We start from the raw sequence: 24,899 nt of genomic DNA, 5'->3' as shown, positions 1-24,899 counted from the left end.
TTGACAGTAAATCCATTTCAACCTCCTTCAACATAAAACGTCTATCCTCAGGTGAATGCTGCTCCCACCTGGCATCAACCACCTGTTCATGATTTGGATGAGCAGCTTTCAACTCCTGTGATGCAAGGAGATGCAGCAGCTGAAGCCTGGCTCTCTGGCCAAGACGTTCTGTTGGTATATCCTGCAAGGAGGAGATCCCATCAGTTAGGAAGGGCGAACTGAACACACGCTCACCAGACACACACACACACACACACACACACACGCACACGCTCACCAGTCACACACACACACACACACACACACGCTCACCAGTCTCACACACACACACACACACACACACACACACACACACACACACACACACACACACACACACACACACACACACACACACACACACACACGCTCACCAGTCACACACACACGCTCACCAGTCACACACACACGCTCACCAGTCACACACACACGCACACCAGTCACACACACACGCTCACCAGTCACACACACACACGCTCACCAGTCTCCCACACACACACTCACCAGACACACACACACACACGCTCACCAGTCACACACACTCACCAGTCTCACACACACCAGTTACTCTCATATGCAAACCCTACTTCTGCGCACGCACACACACACACACGAGAAGTCCTTTGTGCGGTCATCTACAGTGACATCATCGGTCTCACAACTCTGTCCCTCAGCACAAAGACCCTGACTGGACGGCTTACAGCTGAACTACAGCCTGGGACCGTACTAACTCCACAGTCTGTCTTTATACAGGGCTGTTTCTCCCAGTCCGTAAGCCCCCCAGGCATATACAGGGCTGTTTCTCCCAGTCCGTAAGCCCCCCAGGCATATACAGGGCTGTTTCTCCCAGTCCGTAAGCCCCCCGGGCATATACAGGGCTGTTTCTCCCAGTCCGTAAGCCCCCCGGGCATATACAGGGCTGTTTCTCACAGTCGGGGGGCCCCCCGACCATATACAGGGCTGTTTCTCCCAGTCCGTAAGCCCCCCGGGCATATACAGGGCTGTTTCTCCCAGTCCGTAAGCCCCCCGGGCATATACAGGGCTGTTTCTCCCAGTCCGTAAGCCCCCCAGGCATATACAGGGCTGTTTCTCCCAGTCCGTAAGCCCCCCGGGCATATACAGGGCTGTTTCTCACAGTCCGTAAGCCCCCCAGGCATATACAGGGCTGTTTCTCACAGTCCGTAAGCCCCCCAGGCATATACAGGGCTGTTTCTCCCAGTCCGTAAGCCCCCCGGGCATATACAGGGCTGTTTCTCCCAGTCCGTAAGCCCCCCGGGCATATACAAGGCTGTTTCTCCCAGTCCGTAAGCCCCCCAGGCATATACAGGGCTGTTTCTCCCAGTCCGTAAGCCCCCCGGGCATATACAGGGCTGTTTCTCCCAGTCCGTAAGCCCCCCAGGCATATACAGGGCTGTTTCTCCCAGTCCGTAAGCCCCCGGGCATATACAGGGCTGTTTCTCCCAGTCCGTAAGCCCCCAGGCATATACAGGGCTGTTTCTCCCAGTCCGTAAGCCCCCCAGGCATATACAGGGCTGTTTCTCCCAGTCCGTAAGCCCCCCGGGCATATACAGGGCTGTTTCTCACAGTCCATAAGCCCCCCAGGCATATACAGGGCTGTTTCTCCCAGTCCGTAAGCCCCCCAGGCATATACAGGGCTGTTTCTCCCAGTCCGTAAGCCCCCCAGGCATATACAGGGCTGTTTCTCCCAGTCCGTAAGCCCCCGGGCATATACAGGGCTGTTTCTCCCAGTCCGTAAGCCCCCCAGGCATATACAGGGCTGTTTCTCCCAGTCCGTAAGCCCCCCGGGCATATACAGGGCTGTTTCTCCCAGTCCGTAAGCCCCCCGGGCATATACAGGGCTGTTTCTCCCAGTCCGTAAGCCCCCCGGGCATATACAGGGCTGTTTCTCACAGTCCGTAAGCCCCCCGGGCATATACAGGGCTGTTTCTCACAGTCCATAAGCCCCCCAGGCATATACAGGGCTGTTTCTCCCAGTCCGTAAGCCCCCCAGGCAGCACTTCAGAGCCCCACTGTTCCCCTACACTACTTCACCAAGCCCAAGGCTGTACAAGCACCCAGTTTGTTGAGGAGATGAATGACGACAAGACAAAACGCTCTTTTGATCTGTGTTTTTCTTAGGATCTCTGCACGTGCGAGGTTCAAACTGTACTGTCACCCTACCAATTGACTAGATTACATGTTCCGTCTTGCTGAAGCCCCCATTTCTACTGGCATCCATGACAAGATATCACACCGTCCTTTTCTCAGAGCATTCCTGGTAGACAGTTTTGTTTTGAGAAGTCTGTCTAGAGGATAACTGGTGTGAAAAACAATCCTCCCTGTTGTTTGGTTGGGAGTAGGGGACCCTGTATTGTCTGATCGGTTGAGTGAACAGAGCTCTCACTGAAAAGGGACTAGGCCTCTGTTCAATCAATCAATCAAATGTATTTAAAAAGCCCCTTTTACATCAGCAGTTGTCACAAAGTGCTTATACAGAAACCCAGGCTAAAACCCTAAACAGCAAGCCATGCAGATGTAGAAGCACGGTGGCTAGGAAAAACTCCCTAGAAAGGCAGCAACCTAGGAAGAAACCTAGAGAGGAACCAGGCTCTGGTGGCCAGTCCTCTTCTGGCTGTGCCGGGTGGAGGTTATAAGAGTACATGGCCATAAAGGCCAGATTGTTCTTCTGATTGTTCACTGTCCTCTACAGTTCCCCACACTTATCACTAACCAGTACCTCTTCTCTCGCTCGCTCCCTGTCTCTCTCTGTGTCTCTGTCTCGCTCTCTGTCTCGCTCTGTTTCTCTCTCTGTTTCTCTCTCTGTGTCGCGCTCTGTCTCTCTCTCGCTCTCTCTCTCTGTGTCTGTGTCTCTCGCTCTCTGTGTCTCTCGCTCTCTGTGTCTCTCGCTCTCTGTGTCTCTCGCTCTCTGTGTCTCTCGCTCTCTGTGTCTCTCGCTCTCTGTGTCTCTCGCTCTCTGTGTCTCTCTCGCTCTTTCTCTCGCTCTCTGTGTCTCTCGCTCTCTGTGTCTCTCGCTCTCTGTGTCTCTCGCTCTCTGTGTCTCTCGCTCTCTGTGTCTCTCGCTCTCTGTGTCTCTCTCGCTCTTTCTCTCGCTCTTTCTCTCGCTCTTTCTCTCGCTCTCTGTGTCTCTCGCTCTCTGTGTCTCTCGCTCTCTGTGTCTCTCGCTCTCTGTGTCTCTCGCTCTTTCTCTCGCTCTTTCTCTCGCTCTTTCTCTCGCTCTCTGTCTCACTCTTTCTCTCGCTCTCTGTGTCTTTCTCTGTCTCGCTCTCTCTTTCTGCAGCGTCGGACAACAGCCAGCGGTTTCAGGAAACGTGTTTTGCGTTCGCACTAACGCCGCAGCAAGTCCAACAGATTAGCAGCTCAATGTAAGAGACACTCAAACCCTCTACTCTACCATGTACCCTACCAACGTACCCTGCCTACCCTCTACCCTACTAACGTACCCTCCCTACCCTCTATCCTACCATGTACCCTATACTACTCTCTACGCTACCATGTACCCTATACTACCATGTACCCTACCAACCTACCATGTTCCCTGTATTACAATGTACCCTACCCAACGTACCCTGCCTACCCTCAACCCTATCATGTACCCTGTACTACCATGTACCCTACCTACCCTCAACCCTATCATGTACCCTGTACTACCATGTACCCTACCAACGTACCCTGCCTACCCTCTACCCTACCAACGTACCCTATACAACCATGTACCCTACCAACGTACCCTGCCTACCCTCTACCCTACCATGTACCCTGTACTACCATGTACCCTACCTACCCTCTACCCTACCATGTACCCTATACTACCATGTACCCTATACTACCATGTACCCAATATTACCATGCACCCTACCAACGTACCCTGCCTACCCTCTACCCTACCATTTACCCTACCAACGTACCCTGCCTACCCTCTACCCTATCATGTACCCTGTACTACCATGTACCCTACCTACCCTCTACCCTACCATGAACCCTATATTACCATGTACCCTACCAACGTACCCTGCCTACCCTCTACCTTACCATGTACCCTGTACTACCATTTTCCCTACCTACCCTCTACCCTACCATGTACCCTATACTACCATTCACCCTACCAACGTACCCTGCCTACCCTCTACCCTGCCAATGTACCCTGCCTACCCGCTACCCTAACCTCTACCCTACCAACGTACCCTGCCTACCCTCTATCCTACCACCATAATCCCTACCCTACCATGTACCCTGTACTACCATGTACCCAACCAACATACCCTGCCTACCCTCTCCCTACCAACGTACCCCCCCTGCCCTCTATACTACCATGTGCCCTATACTATTCTCTACCCTACCATGTACCCTATACTACCATGGACCCTATACTACCAACGTACCCTCCCTACCCTCTATCCTACCATGTACCTTATACCACCCTCTACCCTACCATGTACCCTATACTACCAACGTACCCTTCCTACCCTCTATCCTACCATGTACCCTATCAGCGTACCACCTACCACCTACAATGTACCCTGTACTACCATGTACCCTACCATGTACTCTGTACTACCATCAACCTACCAACGTAGCCTACCTACCGTCTACCCTACCATGTACCCTATAATACCAACGTACCCTACCAACGTACCCTACCTACCATCTACCCTACCTACCCTCTACACTACCATGTACTCTATACTGCCATGTACCCTACCAATGTACCCTACCTACCCTCTACCCTGCCTTGTATGCTTTAGTACCATGTACCCTACCAAAGTACCTTTCCTACCCTCTACCCTACCAACGTACCCCATACTACCTTTTACCCTACCAACGTACCCTACCTACCCTCTACCATACCATGTACCCTGTACTACCATGTACCCTATACTACCAACGTACCCTGCCTACCCTCTACCCTACCATCATACCCTATACTACCATGTACCCTACCAACGTACCCTACCTATCCTCTACCCTTCTATGTACCCTGTACTACCAACGTACCCTACCTACCCTCTACCCTACCAACGTACCCTACCTACCCTCTACCCTACCATGTACCCTATACTACCATGTACCCTATACTACCATGGACCATATACTACCATGTACCCTATACTACCATGTACCCTACCATGTTGTATTAATACTCCAGATTCCATTGGGTAGCCTAAATGTCCGTCTTGTGTTTTTCAGGGACATCTCGGGGACCAAATGTGACTTCACAGTACAAGTTCAGTTACGGTAAGTTGATAGAGCTCATTGTTCTACTGCTAGTAGGTCCTGATCAATATACACTGCTCAAAAAAATAAAGGGAACACTTAAACAACACAATGTAACTCCAAGTCAATCACACTTCTGTGAAATCAAACTGTCCACTTAGGAAGCAACACTGATTGACAATACATTTCACATGCTGTTGTGCAAATGGAATAGACAACAGGTGGAAATTATAGGCAATTAGCAAGACACCCCCAATAAAGGAGTGGTTCAGCAGGTGATGACCACAGACCACTTATCAGTTTCTATGCTTCCTGGCTGATGTTTTGGTCATTTTTGAATGCTGGCGGTGCTTTCACTCTAGTGGTAGCATGAGACGGAGTCTACAACCCACACAAGTGGCTCAGGTAGTGCAGCTCATCCAGGATGGCACATCAATGCGAGCTGTGGCAAGAAGGTTTTCTGTGTCTGTCAGCGTAGTGTCCAGAGCATGGAGGCGCTACCAGGAGACAGGCCAGTACATCAGGAGACGTGGAGGAGGCCGTAGGAGGGCAACAACCCAGCAGCAGGACCACTACCTCCGCCTTTGTGCAAGGAGGAGCAGGAGGAGCACTGCCAGAGCCCTGCAAAATGACCTCCGGCAGGCCACAAATGTGTATGTGTCTGCTCAAACGGTCAGAAACAGACTCCATGAGGGTGGTATGAGGGCCCGACGTCCACAGGTGGGGGTTGTGCTTACAGCCCAACACTGTGCAGGACGTTTGGCATTTGCCAGAGAACACCAAGATTGGCAAATTCGCCACTGGCGCCCTGTGCTCTTCACAGATGAAAGCAGGTTCACACTGAGCACATGTGACAGATGTGACAGAGTCTGGAGACGCCGTGGAGAACGTTCTGCTGCCTGCAACATCCTCCAGCATGACCGGTTTGGCGGTGGGTCAGTCATGGTGTGGGGTGGCATTTATTTGGGGGGCCGCACAGCCCTCCATGTGCTCGCCAGAGGTAGCCTGACTGCCATTAGGTACCGAGATGAGATCCTCAGACCCCTTGTGAGACCATATGCTGGTGCGGTTGGCCCTGGGTTCCTCCTAATGCAAGACAATGATAGACCTCATGTGGCTGGAGTGTGTCAGCAGTTCTTGCAAGAGGAAGGCATTGATGCTATGGACTGGCCCGCCCGTTTCCCCAGACCTGAATCCAATTGAGCACATCTGGGACATCATGTCTCGCTCCATCCACCAACGCCACGTTGCACCACAGACTGTCCAGGAGTTGGCGGATACTTTAGTCCAGGTCTGGGAGGAGATCCCTCAGGAGACCATCCGCCACCTCGTCAGGAGCATGCCCAGGCATTGTAGGGAGGTCATACAGGCACATGGAGGCCACTCACACTACTGAGCCTCATTTTGACTTGTTTTAAGGACATTACATCAAAGTTGGATCAGCATGTAGTGTGGTTTTCCACTTTAATTTTGAGTGTGACTCCAAATCCAGACCTCCATGGGTTGATAAATTGGATTTCCATTGATTATTTTTGTGATTTTGTTGTCAGCGCATTCAACTATGTAAAGAAAAAAGTATTCAATAAGATTATTTCATTCATTCAGATCTAGGATGTGTTATTTTAGTGTTCCCTTTATTTTTTTGAGCAGTGTATATCCTGATCAATATATATCCTGATCAATATATCCTCCCACTATGTAGGTCCTGATATATATATATATATATATATATATATATATATATATATATATATACATATATATCCTCCCACTATGTAGGTCCTGACCAATATATCCTCCCACTATGTATATCCTGATCAATATATATCCTGACCAATATATCCTCCCACTATGTAGGTCCTGATCAATATATATCCTGACCAATATATCCTCCCACTATGTAGATCCTGATCAATATATATCTTGACCAATATATCCTCCCACTATGTAGGTCCTGATCAATATATATCCTAACCAATATATCCTCCCACTATGTAGATCCTGATCAATATATCCTGACCAATATATCCTCCCACTATGTAGGTCCTGATCAATATATATCCTGACCAATATATCCTCCCACTATGTAGGTCCTGATCAATATATATCCTGATCAATATATCCTCCCACTATGTAGGTCCTGACCAATATATATCCTGACCAATATATCCTCCCACTATGTAGGTCCTGATCAATATATATCCTGATCAATATATCCTCCCACTATGTAGGTCCTGATCAATATATATCCTGATCAATATATCCTCCCACTATGTAGGTCCTGATCAATATATATATATACCAATATATCCTCCCACTATGTAGGTCCTGATCAATATATATATATATATATACCAATATATCCTCCCACTATGTAGGTCCTGACCAATATATCCTCCCACTATGTAGATCCTGATCAATATATATCCTGACCAATATATCCTCCCACTATGTAGGTCCTGATCAATATATATCCTGATCAATATATCCTCCCACTATGTAGGTCCTGACCAATATATCCTCCCACTATGTAGGTCCTGACCAATATATCCTCCCACTATGTAGATCCTGATCAATATATATCCTGACCAATATATCCTCCCACTATGTAGGTCCTAATCAATATATATATATATATACCAATATATCCTCCCACTATGTAGGTCCTGACCAATATATCCTCCCACTATGTAGGTCCTGATCAATATATATCCTGATCAATATATCCTCCCACTATGTAGGTCCTGACCAATATATCCTCCCACTATGTAGGTCCTGATCAATATATATCCTGACCAATATATCCTCCCACTATGTAGGTCCTGATCAATATATATCCTGACCAATATATCCTCCCACTATGTAGGTCCTGATCAATATATATCCTGATCAATATACCTTGCTTTATACTAGACAGAGGAAATGGCTGTTACCATGCTTTATACTCGACAGAGGAAATGGCTGTTACCATGCTTTATACTCGACAGAGGAAATGGCTGTTACCATGCTTTTTCTAGACAGAGGAAATGGCTGTTACCATGCTTTTTCTAGACAGAGGAAATGGCTGTTACCTTGCTTTATACTAGACAGAGGAAATGGCTGTTACCTTGCTTTAAACTCGACAGAGGAAATGGCATTGGAAATCATCATTGTTTGTTCACTACTCCCACCCCAATGACATAACATCCTATTAGGAACCACAAAATGGATATATGAAAAACATAAATGAAAGAATATGCCACAGCCTACAACTGAAATATAATTATTAGACTGGAAATGTAGCCTATGTCAAATACAGTGATTTAGTTAACATGTTTAATTACAGACATTTACTAAGCCAAATTATTTATGTATCTTCTGTGAAAATGAAGTTAGGCCATTGAAGACCAAGTGTTAATGAATTACCACGTTGTAAATGAAAGTGATATGGATTGCAGCAACTGTGTGAAGCACAATTTAAATATCATTATAAAACAAAGCACTTTATCTTTTTCTATGGTTCAGATAACGACTTCCAAATAATACCACATTTCTTTCCAATTCAGACATCGTTTTTCAGTACAACAGGCCTTGTAGTCCTGTCAGAACATATAAAGTTGAGCTATTGAAGGTTTTCACGCTGTTCCACAAATGAAAGAAATTCTCTGCTATAACCACACAACATAGGACATGTTACTATTAACTACCAGCCGAACCACGAACACAAAAAATCATGTTTATAATGTCATTTTGTTCAGCTTTTAAATAACTTTATTAGAAAATGATAGAATTTGATTCAAAATAATACAATCGCAATTTACTTTCAAATGTTTCGTAGCCTACAGTTTAATAATTTTACCCTCGAACCTCTTGATAAGAAATTAATTTTTTTTATTAGGACAAATAAAATAATTAATTAATTTTCATGAATTTGAAACTAAAAGTGTATCCTACACCAGGATTTTTCCATTCAAACAACATATACGGTAGGCTACATTGCCATAGTAGATTTGCAGTGGTAAACAAGGAGATGAATTACCTAATTTCAGTTGTACGGAATGATTGTCAAATAGATAAATTGCCCGGCCTCCCAAGTGGCGCTGTGGTCTAAGGCTCTGCATCACAGTGCTAGCTGTGCCACTAGATACACTGGGTTTGAGTCCAGGCTCTGTCGCAGCCGGCCGAGACTGGGAGACCCATGGGGTGCCGCACAATTGGCCCTGCATCGTCCGGGTTAGGGGAGGGTTTGGCCGGCAGGGATGTCCTTGTCCCATCGCGCACTAGCGACTCCTGTGGCGGGCCGGGCGCAGTGCACGCTGACACGGTCACCAGGTGTACGATGTTTCCTCCGACACATTGGTGCGGATGGCTTCCGGGTTAAGTGGGTATTGTGTCAAGAAGCAGTGCAGCTTGTTTGGGTTGTGTGTTTCGGAGGACGCATGGCTCTCGAACTTCGCCTCTCCCGAGTCCGTACGGGAGTTGCAGCGATGAGACAAGATTAACTACCAATTGGATTCCACAAAATTGGGGAGAAAAAGAGGGAAAACATTTTTTGCTCATTGTCGTACAAATATGTTCCGAAGATAATTCCCACCAGAAGGCGAAATTATTTTGAAAAATGTTCGTTGCAATGAGGATGGAAACATAACCCTTACATCTGCCTTAGGGAGTGGAAACATAACCCTGACATCTGTCTTAGGGAGTGGAAACATAACCCTGACATCTGTCTCAGGGAGGGGTTAGGGGGTGGAAACATAACCCTGACATCTGTCTTAGGGAGGGGTTAGGGAGTGGAAACATAACCCTGACATCTGTCTTAGGGAGGGGTTAGGGGGTGGAAACATAACCCTGACATCTGTCTTAGGGAGGGGTTAGGGGGTGGAAACATAACCCTGACATCTGTCTTAGGGAGGGGTTAGGGGGTGGAAACATAACCCTGACATCTGTCTTAGGGAGTGGAAACATAACCCTGACATCTGTCTCAGGGAGGGGTTAGGGGGTGGAAACATAACCCTGACATCTGTCTTAGGGAGGGGTTAGGGGTGGAAACATAACCCTGACATCTGTCTTAGGGAGGGGTTAGGGGGTGGAAACATAACCCTGACATCTGTCTTAGGGAGGGGTTAGGGGGTGGAAACATAACCCTGACATCTGTCTTAGGGAGGGGTTAGGGAGTGGAAACATAACCCTGACATCTGTCTTAGGGAGGGGTTAGGGGTGGAAACATAACCCTGACATCTGTCTTAGGGAGGGGTTAGGGGGTGGAAACATAACCCTGACATCTGTCTTAGGGAGGGGTTAGGGGTGGAAACATAACCCTGACATCTGTCTTAGGGAGGGGTTAGGGGGTGGAAACATAACCCTGACATCTGTCTTAGGGAGGGGTTAGGGGTGGAAACATAACCCTGACATCTGTCTTAGGGAGGGGTTAGGGGTGGAAACATAACCCTGACATCTGTCTCAGGGAGGGGTTAGGGGGTGGAAACATAACCCTGACATCTGTCTTAGGGAGGGGTTAGGGGGTGGAAACATAACCCTGACATCTGTCTCAGGGAGGGGTTAGGGGTGGAAACATAACCCTGACATCTGTCTCAGGGAGGGGTTAGGGGTGGAAACATAACCCTGACATCTGTCTCAGGGAGGGGTTAGGGGGTGGAAACATAACCCTGACATCTGCCTTAGGGAGGGGTTAGGGGGTGGAAACATAACCCTGACATCTGTCTTAGGGAGGGGTTAGGGGTGGAAACATAACCCTGACATCTGTCTCAGGGAGGGGTTAGGGGGTGGAAACATAACCCTGACATCTGTCTTAGGGAGGGGTTAGGGGGTGGAAACATAACCCTGACATCTGTCTTAGGGAGGGGTTAGGGGGTGGAAACATAACCCTGACATCTGTCTTAGGGAGGGGTTAGGGGGTGGAAACATAACCCTGACATCTGTCTTAGGGAGGGGTTAGGGGTGGAAACATAACCCTGACATCTGTCTCAGGGAGGGGTTAGGGGGTGGAAACATAACCCTGACATCTGTCTTAGGGAGGGGTTAGGGGGTGGAAACATAACCCTGACATCTGTCTTAGGGAGGGGTTAGGGGGTGGGCAATGCTGGTTGCAATTGAGATCAGCTGTACAGGTGAATATAGGATGTATTGATGCTTTACCGAGAGATCAGCTGGCCATAATCTAATGGCCAGTCTTCATTGCAATCTCTCCATTATGGTTGACATGGTCTGTCTGTCTGTCTGTCTGTCTGTCTGTCTGTCTGCAGGTTTTGTCTCTCTGAGACGAGTTGTCCTCAGGAAGACCACTTTCCGCCCAATCTGTGTGTGAAGGTGAACGGGAAGCCATGCAACCTCCCGGTAAGAAACACAACTCCACACACTGTACAGTACTCCTGGTTACACACTGTACAGTACTCCTAGTTACACACTGTACAGTACTCCTAGTTACACACTGTACAGTACTCCTAGTTACACACTGTAGAGTACTCCTAGTTACACACTGTAGAGTACTCCTAGTTACACACTGTAGAGTACTCCTAGTTACACACTGTACAGTACTCCTAGTTACACACTGTAGAGTACTCCTAGTTACACACTGTAGAGTACTCCTAGTTACACACTGTAGAGTACTCCTAGTTACACACTGTACAGTACTCCTAGTTACACACTGTACAGTACTCCTAGTTACACACTGTACAGTACTCCTAGTTACACACTGTAGAGTACTCCTAGTTACACACTGTACAGTACTCCTGGTTACACACGGTACAGTACTCTTGGTTACACACTGTACAGTACTCCTGGTTACACACTGTACAGTACTCCTGGTTACACACTGTACAGTACTCCTGGTTACACACGGTACAGTACTCTTGGTTACACACTGTACAGTACTCTTGGTTACACACTGTACAGTACTCTTGGTTACACACTGTACAGTACTCCTGGTTACACACTCTACAGTACTCCTGGTTACACACTGTACAGTACTCTTAGTTACACACTGTACAGTACTCCTCCTAGTTACACACTGTACAGTACTCCTCCTAGTTACACACTGTACAGTACTCCTAGTTAAACACAAACCATACCTTCAATGACAGTAAACAGTTGATTGAGATATGGAATGTGACCTTTCTCTCTCTCTCTCTCTTTCTCTCTCTCCCCCCCTCTCAGGGCTATCTTCCTCCAACGAAAAATGGTGTGGAGCCGAAGCGCCCCAGCCGGCCCATCAACATTACCTCAGTGGTCAGACTATCCACCACAGTCCCCAACACCATCGTGGTGTCTTGGACCTCAGAGGTTGGAAGGGTAAGATATGATGATACATTTAAAATTCTCTTCATTTGATTATTGTCTATCTTAATTGAAAAATTTCTAGAAAACGTTTAATTTTATATCTTTCTGACCTATTTATTATTAGTTTTTTTTGTATTTTTTCTTAAAAATATATATTTTGTAATTATTTTTTATTATTATTGCCCCTTTTTCTCCCCAATTTCGTGGTATCCAATTGGTAGTTGCAGTCTTGTCCCATCGTTGCAACTCCCGTACGGACTCGGGAGAGGCGAAAGTTCGAGAGCCGTGCGTCTTCCGAAACACGACCCCGCCTAGTAGCACTGCTTCTTGACACAATGCCCACTTAACCCGGAAGCCAGCCACGCCAATGTGTCGGAGGAAACACCGTACACCTGGCGACCGTGTCAGTGTGCACTGCACCCGGCCCGCCACAGGAGTTGCTAGTGCACGATGGGACAAGGACATCCCTGCCGGCCAAACCCTCCCCTAACCCGGAGGACACTGGGCCAATTGTGCACCGCCTCATGGGTCTCCCGGTCGCGGACGGCTGCGACACAGCCCGGGATCGAACCCGGGTCTGTAGTTGCGCCACAAGCACTGCGATACAGATGCCTTAGACGTCTACACCACGCGGGAGGCCAATTTATTTTATGTTTTAAGCACTTAGAATTTACTCCTGTAGGAAATGTGCTGTATAAATAATGTTTGGTTTGATAACAACAATGGGGCAAAAACACATGAATAAAAGTGTGTAGAAAAGTGCAGTGATCTGGATGAAAAGGAGAGTGATTTTAACAACCCTACAGCACCTTCTGTGTTTTCAGAGCTACTCTATGGCGGTTTACCTGGTCAAGCAGCAGTCGTCCACAGTACTGTTGCAGAGACTACGGTCCAAAGGCATCAGGAACCCAGATCATTCCAGAGCACTCAGTAAGGGTTGCCAGGACGACACACTATTTACACTGTTAGCGCTGTTAGCATGCTAGGTTAAATGTATATCTATGGATCTGACTGAACGGGTCTATGACACACATGTATCTAGCTACATATTTAGTTCTGGCCTGTTTAAACCACGCTAGCCTTGTCCTGTATTGTCATGGAGCTCTGTACTATATTCCATGTGAAGTGTTCATCTACTGTAGATGGTTGTGCAGGTGTTGTATAGGTGGTCATGATCCCTGCTTCTTCTTCATGCTGTTCTCTGTCCCCCTGCAGTCAAAGAGAAGCTAACGGCAGATCCAGACAGTGAAATCGCCACCACCAGCCTGCGTGTGTCGCTGCTCTGTCCGGTAAACACACACACTCTGTCTTAATACCTCTATTACTGTACTTTACTGTGTGTGTCCCGACTTGTCTCAATACCCCTATCACCGCTTAACTGCTATGTCTGTGGCGTGTGTGTGTGTGTGCAGCTGGGGAAGATGCGTCTGATGATCCCATGCCGGGCGCTGACGTGTTCCCACCTGCAGTGTTTTGACGCTACGCTGTACATCCAGATGAATGAGAAGAAACCCACCTGGGTTTGTCCCGTCTGTGATAAGAAAGCCCCTTACGAACATCTCATCATTGACGGGTGAGACCCACAACCCTGTACCAGCTCTTAGTGTCTCCATTTAATACAGAACATAGTGGTCCTACAGGCCTTTCAGAAAGGAGTCATGCCCCTTCACTTATTCCACATGTTGTTGTGTTACAGCCTGAATTTAAAATGGATTACATTTACAATTGTTTGTCACTGGCCTACACACAATACCCCGTAAGGTCAAAGTGGAAGTATGTTTTTTTTTTTATTTGTAGTAATTAATAAAAAATGAAAAGCTGAAATGTCTTGAGTCAGTAAGTATTAAAACCCCTTTGTTATGACAAGCCTAAATATGTTCAGGAGTAAAAATTTGCATAACAAGTCACATAATAAGTTGCATGGACTCAGTTTGTGTACAATAATAGTGTTTAACATGAATGACTACCTCATCTCTGTACCCCACACATACAATTATCTGTAAGGTCCCTCAGTTGAGCAGTGAATTTCAAACACAGATTCAACCACAAAGACAAGAGACATTTTCCAATGCCTCGCAAAGAAGGGCACCTATAGGTAGATGGGTAAAAAAATAAAAAGCAGACGTTGAACATCCCTTTGAGAATGGTGAAGTTAGTAATTACACTTTGGATGGTGTATCAATACACCCAGTCACTACAGAGATACAGGTGTCCTTCCTAACTCAGTTGCCGGAGAGGAAGGAAACCGCTCAGGGATTTCACCATGAGGCCAATGGTGACTTTAAAACAGTTACAGATTTTAATGGCTGTGATAAGAGAAAACTGAGGATGGATCAACAACATTGTAGTTACACCACAATACTAACCTAAATGACAGAGTGAAATGGAAGTCTGTACAGAATAAAAAATATTCCAAAACATGGTTCCTGTTTGCAACACGGCACTAAAGTAATAATACAAACAATGTTGCAAAGCAATTATATTTTTGTCCTGAATGCAAAGTGTTATGTTTGGGGCAAATTCAATACAACACATTACTGAGTTACCACTCTCCATATTTTCAAGCATAGTGGTGGCTGCATCATGTTATGGGTATGCTTGTAATCGTTAAGGACTGAGGGAGTATTTCAGGATACAAAATAAACTCAATGGCGCTAAACACAGGCAAAATCCTAGAGGAAAACCACGTTCAGTCTGCTTTCCACCAGAGATGAATTCACCTTTTAGTAGGACAAAAACACAAGGCCAAATCTACACTGGAGTTGCTTACCAAGAAGACAGTGAATGTTCGAGTGGGCAAGTTACAGTTTTGACTAAATCTTCTTGAAAATATATAGCAAGACCTGAAAATGGTTGTCTAGCAATGATCAACAACTAATTTGACAGAGCTTGAAGAATTTTGAAAAGAATAATGGAAAAATGTTGCACAATCCAGGTGTGGAAATCTCTTAGAGACTAACCCAGAATGACTCACAGCTCGTAGAGACTTACCCAGAAAGACTCTACTGTAATCACTGCCAAAGGAGCTTCTGCATAGTATTGACTCAGGGGTGTGAATACTTATGTAAGTGAGATATTTCTATATTTCATTTTCAATAAATGTGCAAAAATGTCTAAAAACATGTTTTCACTTTGTCATTATGGGGTATTGTGATGTCATTATGGCGTATTGGGATGTCATTATGGCGTATTGGGATGTCATTATGGCATATTATGATGTCATTATTAGGTATTGTGATGTCATTATGGCGTATTGTATGTGGGTGAGGGGAAAAAAATCTATTTAATCCATTTTGAATTCAGGATGTAATACAACAAAATGTGGAATAAGTCAAGGGGTATGAATACTTTCTGAAGGCACTGTGTATACTGTATACATCTATGTTATTATACCGTATCACAGAAACTTGCGGCGGGGTCTGCCCCTACAATTTTGTGCAGATTTTCTTAATTTTATGCTCGAAAGAAGCACATCATCCGGGAACGTGCCACTGACCACTTTATATTCCTCTGGGTTTAGTTTGTTTATTTTCTGTGCCCAGTTTCAGACTTTAATGGTCACATAAGATGGTGACCTGTGGGTTTAAAATGTGTAGCCCAACAATTCCTTACATGGCCCCAGTTGCAACCAACTTATTTTTCTGCACAAATTCAATATTCACCCATAGGGTGACATTTTGGGTGAGCAGTGATCAAAATAAACAGGAAGTTGAGAATAGTTGATTAGCAGCATGAATTTGTGCTTAGCTGGGGGGTTGTTGAGTTGAACGGTCTGTGGTTGTGTTCTTCAAACATGAAATGGTACTGAATCCAGATAGTCACATCAAACCATAGGGCGGGATTCCGCTAGTTAACCCACAGTATGTACATAAACACCCTTCTCAGTTATACTGTATACAAGTCCACTCTATTCAGTTATACTGTATACAAGTCCACTCTATTCAGTTATACTGTATACAGGTCCACTCTATTCAGTTATACTGTATACGGGTACACTCTATTCAGTTATACTGTATACAGGTCCACTCTATTCAGTTATACTGTATACAGGTCCACTCTATTCAGTTATACTGTATACAGGTCCACTCTATTCAGTTATACTGTATACAGGTCCACTCTATTCAGTTATACTGTATACAGGTCCACTCTATTCAGTTATACTGTATACAGGTCCACTCTATTCAGTTATACTGTATACAGGTCCACTCTATTCAGTTATACTGTATACAAGTCCACTCTATTCAGTTATACTGTATACGGGTCCACTCTATTCAGTTATACTGTATACGGGTCCACTCTATTCAGTTATACTGTATACGGGTCCACTCTATTCATTCCTCCAGGAGAAATTCAGATGGTCTTTTCTATGCTATACAATCTGTAGTGTATAGATGTATTTACACACACCAAGTAAACAGCATGAATAACACTACACACAATGACTGTAACACAACGTGAAGACATGTACAGTATAGCTTCACACTGTTGTTTCTGTGTCTGTCTTGTCCAGGTTGTTTATGGAGATCCTGAACAGCTGTGTAGACTGTGATGAGATCCAGTTTAAGGAGGATGGCTACTGGGCCCCCATGAGGACAAAGAAGGAAGTACAGGAGGTCTCGTCAGCCTCCTACAGCAACGGACTGGAAGGTGAGAGAGGCGGTGTGTAAGGGCAGGCTTTTGGTCCAGCCCTGCAGCTTTTAACATACCTGATTCCACTCTCTGTTCATTGGACCTTGATTTGTATAAGAATGTGTGTTAGAACAGTGCTGGAACAACAGGCTGCAAACCCAGTGTCTCTCGTTGTACTGGATGATATTATCCTGGCTTGTTTTCATTACACTATATGTCTCATGACTATTCCACTGTGTTGCCACTTACTCTAGGCTGGGGTGTGTAAATCACTGCAAAATAGGCTAGCTATATAGATACATTTGATTGATTGAAGCCATGATACCCGTGTCTCTCTCCCCCAGGCTTGCATCGGTCGGCGGTAGGGGAGCAGAGGAGCTCGTCGTCCCACAACGGGGGCAGCAGTAGGATGAAGGTGGAGGTCATCGACCTAACCCTGGACAGCTCCTCAGAGGACGACGATGATGACCAACCGCCCCTCAAGAGGCCCTGCCCCTCCCTGTCCCCCACCTCGCCTCCCATCGTCAACAAGGGGTGAGGCCCACCTCAACCAATACACATCGCACCAATCTCGCCTCCCTCCCCTCTCACCCCTCATACCCCTTCCACATCTCTCACCTCTCACCCCTCTCTCTCACCTCTCTCACCCCTCTCATCTCTCGCCCCTCTCTCTCACCTCTCTCACCCCTCTCATCTCTCGCCCCTCTCTCGCACCTCTCTCACCCCTCTCATCTCTCGCCCCTCTCTCTCACCTCTCTCACCCCTCTCATCTCTCGCCCCTCTCTCGCACCTCTCACACACCTCTGTGTGTGTTTAATATTCTCTCTGTCTCTTTCTCTGTGCTGTGTGTCTGTGTTTGTTTGCAGAGTGTTGAACCTGCACCACCAGGTGTCCCCAGTGAGCCGGACCCCCAGCATGCCGTCTGTGGACACCAGCTACATCCCCCCTGTACCTCCCCTCATCCAGGACTACCGTCCATACTACCATGCCCCAAACCAGCTCACAGGTAACACACACATACACAACCACACACACACACACCAACCTACTACTACACACTGCCTCGACACATTTCTTCAGGAGTCTCTTCAGGGTCTGTGGAGACCAGAATGCCCCTGTATACAGTAAACACTAAGTTGTCTGACTGAGTCAGTTGAACCTGTACTGATCATGGTCCATTGTGAATAAAATGAATGACTGAATGTTGTGTTTGGTCCGTGTTTTATTCACAGATCTGAATTTCTTCTCCTTTCTACAAGGGGACAATCATCAGGTATGTTTTATGTGGAACACCCCTGTAGGCCTCATTTTAAAGTCAACACTATAACGTCTAAAGACGTCCCCAGAACGTGGGTTTGGTCACAAGATGAATATAACTGAATGTACCTGTTTGTCCTCCTCTGAAGCATTACAACATGGTGATGTGAATGTACCTGTTTGTCCTCCTCTGAAGCATTACAACATGGTGATGTGAATGTACCTGTTTGTCCTCCTCTGAAGCATTACAACATGGTGATGTGAATGTACCTGTTTGTCCTCCTCTGAAGCATTACAACATGGTGATGTGAATGTACCTGTTTGTCCTCCTCTGAAGCATTACAACATGGTGATGGCCGCCGCCGCTGCTGCCTCTGCCTCAGACGACCACGAGCTCCTTCTCAACCACTTCCGTCCCTACACCACCTCCTCGTCCTCCTCCCAGCTGTTCCTGGACCAATCTGGGGCGCCCTCCTCTGGCTCGCTGGCGCCCGTCAACGGTGGTGATGGTGGAGGAAACAGCAGCGGTGGCAGCAACAGTAGCCTAGTATCCTCTAGCAGTCTGAGAGACACTCACAGCACACACTCCACACACTCACACACACACCCCACGCACTCACACACACACCCCACGCACTCACACACACACCCCGGCGTAGGAGGTCGGTCCAGTGCTGATGTGGCGGCGGCCGCAGCCCTCTACGGAGCCATCCCCGACGTGATCTCACTAGACTGACGATTTTGTTTTAGGCGACTAGCGACTGACTCCGAAACAGAGGGTTTGTTGGTTGTTTAATGGAGGATGCCGTCGTGACTAAACTGACCCAGAAACAGTTTAACGGTCCCACCCAGTCTACAGCTCTGGTTTTGAGTTGTGTCGTTAAGGCTGACTCCAGAACAGTGGAATACCTGTCTGTGGCGGAGCCGGTCCCGAGGTGACGTTTGACTGGGCTGACCTAGGAACAGCTATAAAGTCACACCCCACAGATGGATGGGATTGGCACCTAGTGTTGCTAGACTGACTCCAGAACAGTTATCGGTTGGTAGCTGGCTCCCTGACATCATACCACTAGACTGATTCCAGAACAGTGAGATATCAGAAAGGTCTCTGGGTTTCATCTCTGAAGTCGACGGACTAGACTGGACCTAGATCAGCTCCCTGCCGGTACCTACCAGAAACTCTAGCCGTGCAAAAACGGAGGAAGGCTCTTTTTTTTGTATGAAAAGAGCAACGCTGTGTACAGAGAACAAAAAGTATATTTTCTCTTTTTACTTTTGTATATTAATTAATTGAAGACTTTTTCTGTCCCGTAAGTAACTTCAGTTGCTGTTTTGAAGTGGAGACTGAAGATGTATCCACACAGCTATACATACGTTGCCCCGCGATAATCTGAACTTGAATATCTTATTACTTTTCTTTGGTTTTTATCCTGTTAGATCTGATGGGGATTCTCCTCACACATCCATGGCATTACCTCTTGACATTTTCAACTTATCAATCTCTCTCTACTCTTCATTTTGAAATCACAGTTGAATTTCTTCTCCAAGACGATATCTTTTCCCTGGTTGACTTGTTTGTTACTGTATAATTTGTTTTGTGTTATGCATTCTAAGTTATATGTAAGATATATGAATAAGTCTCTCTGGATAAGTGGGTCTGCTAAATGACGTAAATATGAATTCCCTAAGGACTTCAGGTTGATGCTGTGAGGAGTGCATAGCTAGGTGGGTAATATTAGACATTTCTGCTTTTCGTGTCTGTAAAGGGCCAGTGCAGTCACAATTCTGTTTTCCGGTGTTTTTATCATAGTGCACAACAGCTGATGAAACTAACACTGTAAAAGTGTGAAAAAAACGTAAATCAGTTTTATTTCCTGATAGTTGCTGGTTGAAAATAATCTACACAGAACCTTCTAATCAACAGGTTTACATGGTGACATCACCATGTGGTAAATTGGTTACTAGACCAATAGCAAAGAGACTTCCAAACCTCTCTGCCAATAACAGCTAGTTTTCAGTTTCCCCCCTTCCCACCCAGACCACTCCCAGACCACTCCCAGATCACTCCCAGCCCAGTCTCAGACAGTCCTGGCAAAATTATTGCTTTAGAATGTTTTTTTCCCCTAAAAAGCTAATTCTGCCCATTTTTATGGAAATCTATTACAGTAAGGTACTTCATGTTACCCAGAAATGATTTGATATTGATATAAAAACGGCTGCATTGGGCCTTTCATTTCTCCCCCCCTTCAATAGACCATCTGTGCAGTCATTATGCCCAGTATTTCAATTTGACAACATTTTAGCAGAAAATGTGTTCACATTTGTATGGTTATGAAAACTATGGTAGACACAGAATGCCTATTTAACTTGAGAAATACTCTACAGTCATTTTATGCTTTTATTTGAAACCTCGTTATATTCTGTTTTTGCTTTGGTTTTGCTTATTCAACCACTTTTGTCACCTTTTGCACAATACCAAAAATGAAGTCAACCCACACAGAGTGCATGTGTATCTGGGCGCTACATTGCTTTCAGTCAAGTATCCTCAACCTATCACACGCTCTTCCTCTCTGTTTTCACCTGGTTGTTTGTGAGACACTGCAGCTAAACTCATAGCAGAGAGGAGTACCCCGTAGAGACGGAGAGGAGTACCCCGTAGAGGCGGAGGGGAGTACCCCGTAGAGACGGAGAGGAGTACCCCGTAGAGGCGGAGGGGAGTACCCCGTAGAGGCGGAGGGGAGTACCCCGTAGAGACGGAGAGGAGTACCCCGTAGAGGCGGAGGGGAGTACCCCGTAGAGACGGAGAGGAGTACCCCGTAGAGGCGGAGGGGAGTACCCCGTAGAGGCGGAGGGGAGTACCCCGTAGAGGCGGAGGGGAGTACCCCGTAGAGGCGGAGGGGAGTACCGCGTAGAGGCGGAGGGGAGTACCGCGTAGAGGCGGAGGGGAGTACCGCGTAGAGGCGGAGGGGAGTACCGCGTAGAGGCGGAGGGGAGTACCCCGTAGAGGCGGAGGGGAGTACCCCGTAGAGACAGAGACAGACGTATCTACTGTGTTATAAATGCTATGGGGATATTGCTAATATGAGAGGCAGTTTCCATCCAACTCAACTTTGACCAAGTACATTGACTCAGTCAGAATGTGACCTGGTGAAATGGTGCTTTGAGTGATAGATAATATAGAGACAGAATACAGACAGAGGAATTTACACAGTGAACATGTAACTATAATAGAATGAGTGAATTACCAGTCAGGATATAAAGGTATAGGACCAGGCTCAGGCTAAACAGTCACTGCTGGTTAAATATACAGGAGACTCTCATCATTGGAACTCAACAACTGCCATGTAAGCTCTTTCAGAAGACAAAGAATGTGTCAGGATCCAAACAATGACAGCAATGTTTGTCACTTTTTCCTGCTGAATCAGTTTTCCGCCAACATAGACAATATGAAAAATAAAATACAGGATTTGTTCAGGCTACTGTACTGACTTTTACAACTTTCCAAAATCCCTGCTTTAGTGATAGTCACAATCATCACAGTCACCTACAGTCACAATCATCACAGTCACAATCATCACAGTCACCTACAGTCACAATCATCACAGTCACCTACAGTCACAATCATCACAGTCACCTACAGTCACAATCATCACAGTCACCTACAGTCACAAACATCACAGTCACAATCATCACAGTCACCTACAGTCACAATCATCACAGTCACCTACAGTCAAAAACAGATGCTTTTTTTCTTTGTTCCCAGAGAGGGAGATAGGGAGGGGGAGAGAAAGGGAGGGAGAGACTATGTTGAAGTCATTGACATTACCTTGTCCGTCAACCTTTTCTGTCTGTCCGTAGCCCATTCCACCATTCTGCGGAGTGTCTTTGTAGAGTCAGGCTTTTCTGCAGTGTCATTCTCTCAAGGTGTTTGTGCTTCAGTCCTCTTCTCTTCCACAGCGCTTCACTTCAAGCCTAATTAGCTTTCCCCTCTTGAGGTAGATAATCGCTTGCGACAGCTTCCCCAATCACTCTCCATCTAGTATCCTGAACCAGAGCAAATAACAGGTCAACTTTGCAGCCAGTCGATATGGAGACCTTCCTGTCTTGTCACCACCCCCCTTCTCTCCTACTCTTAACTGATTGGTTCTTTGATAGCATCAGACGTGTTTTAAAAATGTCCTCTCTGTATAAACAATGTTGTGCAGTATTTTATTTATTTTGTCATCTATATATATATATTGGATCTATTTTTACACCTGTTTGATTTTCATGGATGTGTGTGTGTGTGTGTGTGTGTGTGTGTGTGTGTGTGTGTGTGTGTGTGTGTGTGTGTGTGTGTGTGTGTGTGTGTGTGAGGACAGAGTTTGGGAAGCGTTGGTTTAGGCTACCATGGTTTAGGGTAGACCAACAAAGTGAGACTAAGATTTGGGGTTAGAGGTTAGGAGTTGACCCAATCACAAATGTCTTTATTTATTTGGATGATTGATTTCTTTTTGTTTCAGATCTGTTATTGATGTCATTGCTCTAGATCTCTGTGATCTCTTTTGTCGGTTTTTAAGACAAAGTGAGAGCAGACGTCGTAGAATGTGTTCCCATTTAAAATGCTACGTGTAACCTAACATGGGCATGGAATGGCCTTATTGTGAAGTCCTCTCCCACTCTCCCCCCATTGGTAATATTATGATGTCCGTATCACCACCCCCCAATCCCATGTGTTTCAACAGTGTCAGTTCCTCCAGTGTTAGTTTGGGTTTTTGCGTCATCCAAAAACATGAGATGAAATTAATTTATATATTTTTAGATAGAAAAACCTGTACAATAAAGTGGACTTTAACCTAAAAAGGGTCCAATTTACTAAATTAATTTCAAGAGCGGATAAGTTGACAGCTGCACCCACTGCCTTAACCCCCAGATTCTGCTTTCATATTTCCAAACAGAGAATTAAACGGCTTTTCAAGGAAGATGAAACGTTGTACAGTAGACCAATGTGTTGTAGAAAGTACTAGGTGAAAACAGAATATTTATTACTTGCGTTGGAAGAAATTGTTTACTTATTGAATGTTGTCTGTCTAATGTATAGGAGTTTAGATGTAATAAAAGGAATTTTGTTAACTATGGGTTTTATCTTCATTTTAGTTCACAAACAAATAGATTGAAGGTATGGGATCATCCATATTTTGTTCCTTGTCTCTAGTCACGATTTTATGTGTACCATATATTAGCTTGTCAAAATCTAATCTGTGGCGTTTTTAACCTCTTTGTCAGGAACATATACATACAGTATTAAATACTCATGTGGAATGGTAACATGTTTCATTTCCACTGCCATTAAGTGGCTTACGAAATACATGAATATACAATATTGTGTGTTATTACCACAACCATACACTGGGTGGCAGTAGACACTCATTTTGCAGTCTGCCTTAGACGAGGCAGAGTCTAAATCAAACTGTATTGGTCACACACATATTTAGCAGATGTTATTGCAGGTGTAGAGAAATGCTTGTGTTCCTAGCTCCAACAGTACCCAACACTCTTGGGTACAACTAGTCACTAGTGTAGCAATGCCTCGAAGGAGTGGGATGCAATGACAATCTCACCATTCTAGAAGTTACATTATGAGATGGAAATACTTCACCACATTTTAGTGAACAGATTTAAAAGGATCATATTTGTTATGGAATTCAACAGCTTATGCAGGGAAACATAACTATGCATACTAATCCATCTAGGAGGAGCCATGTGTGGGAAGGCTTGTCGTCAAAATATGGAGATACTGGAACTGCATTGGCAATCTTTTGCCATTGTTAAAAGTTTCTGAAGGTCATCGTTGCCCTCCTGCTTGCTTCTCTGGCTCAGTTGCCTCACAGTTTAATTCAAGTTACTCCGTTATTGATTGACAAGTAGTTGAAGTAGTAAATACTTGCATTTGTGGTGAGTTCTATTATCTCTGATGATAAATCAATGGCTTTATCTGTAAAGTGACAATAAATTCCCCTAATTTCAGATGTATTGTGGTTCCAATCGAAAACAGAACGCATTCAAATGCATTGACAAAAAGTTTTCAAAAGATTAAATTATGGGGATTGGGGAAGGGGATTGGAGTGGGGTAAAGGGATTGTATTGGGGTGGGTAGATTGGGTTGGAGTGAAGAGGAAGGACTGCTCTCCAGAGTGATTAGAAGCAGCTGCTTCCCTTCTTCCTCTGCTTGGCTACAGATGCAATGCTGAGGCCATCACTGGTATAGAGGGAAGAGTGCTGCAGGATGGTAGATAGCATCACCCACATGTACCATGGCCTTGCTACTTTGGTTGAAACATCACCCACATGTACCTAGGATTGAATGGAGGCTTTGGAGATGGTGCCGTCAACATTATGATTTTGGACTTGACTATTGAACATCTCCAATGAGATGGAGATTATCTAAACTTTTCTTTCATAAAACAAATTATATTCTTATTTACATT

General features: G+C 45.6%; 1 protein-coding gene across 3 annotated transcripts in view; it reads left to right on the top strand.

The window, feature by feature from the left end:
- LOC106562666 (E3 SUMO-protein ligase PIAS1) overlaps window positions 1–23,544 on the top strand; it is a 105,101-nt gene extending 81,557 nt beyond the window's left edge. Inside the window, exons 3-14 of one of the 3 annotated variants that reach the window (XM_045689582.1) lie at window positions 3,338–3,422; window positions 5,245–5,292; window positions 11,514–11,604; window positions 12,424–12,558; window positions 13,371–13,476; window positions 13,762–13,835; window positions 13,959–14,119; window positions 17,057–17,193; window positions 17,520–17,709; window positions 18,042–18,181; window positions 18,408–18,448; window positions 18,770–23,544. In XM_045689582.1, the coding sequence (XP_045545538.1) occupies window positions 3,338–3,422; window positions 5,245–5,292; window positions 11,514–11,604; window positions 12,424–12,558; window positions 13,371–13,476; window positions 13,762–13,835; window positions 13,959–14,119; window positions 17,057–17,193; window positions 17,520–17,709; window positions 18,042–18,181; window positions 18,408–18,448; window positions 18,770–19,168 (1,607 nt within the window). In that variant the 3' untranslated portion in view covers window positions 19,169–23,544. Of the gene's footprint in view, window positions 1–3,337; window positions 3,423–5,244; window positions 5,293–11,513; window positions 11,605–12,423; window positions 12,559–13,352; window positions 13,477–13,761; window positions 13,836–13,958; window positions 14,120–17,056; window positions 17,194–17,519; window positions 17,710–18,041; window positions 18,182–18,407; window positions 18,449–18,581; window positions 18,616–18,769 lie in introns of those variants that run through there. The other 2 variants (XM_045689581.1, XM_045689583.1) reach the window with 2 other exon arrangements.
- Window positions 23,545–24,899: the final 1,355 nt, after the last annotated feature.

The sequence above is a fragment of the Salmo salar genome, chromosome ssa11 (genome assembly GCF_905237065.1).
Source record: "Salmo salar chromosome ssa11, Ssal_v3.1, whole genome shotgun sequence".
In the NCBI taxonomy this organism is placed as follows: Eukaryota; Metazoa; Chordata; class Actinopteri; order Salmoniformes; family Salmonidae; genus Salmo; species Salmo salar.
The sequence above is the reverse complement of the archived record's forward strand: the minus strand, read 5'-3'. Positions and strand labels throughout refer to the sequence as shown.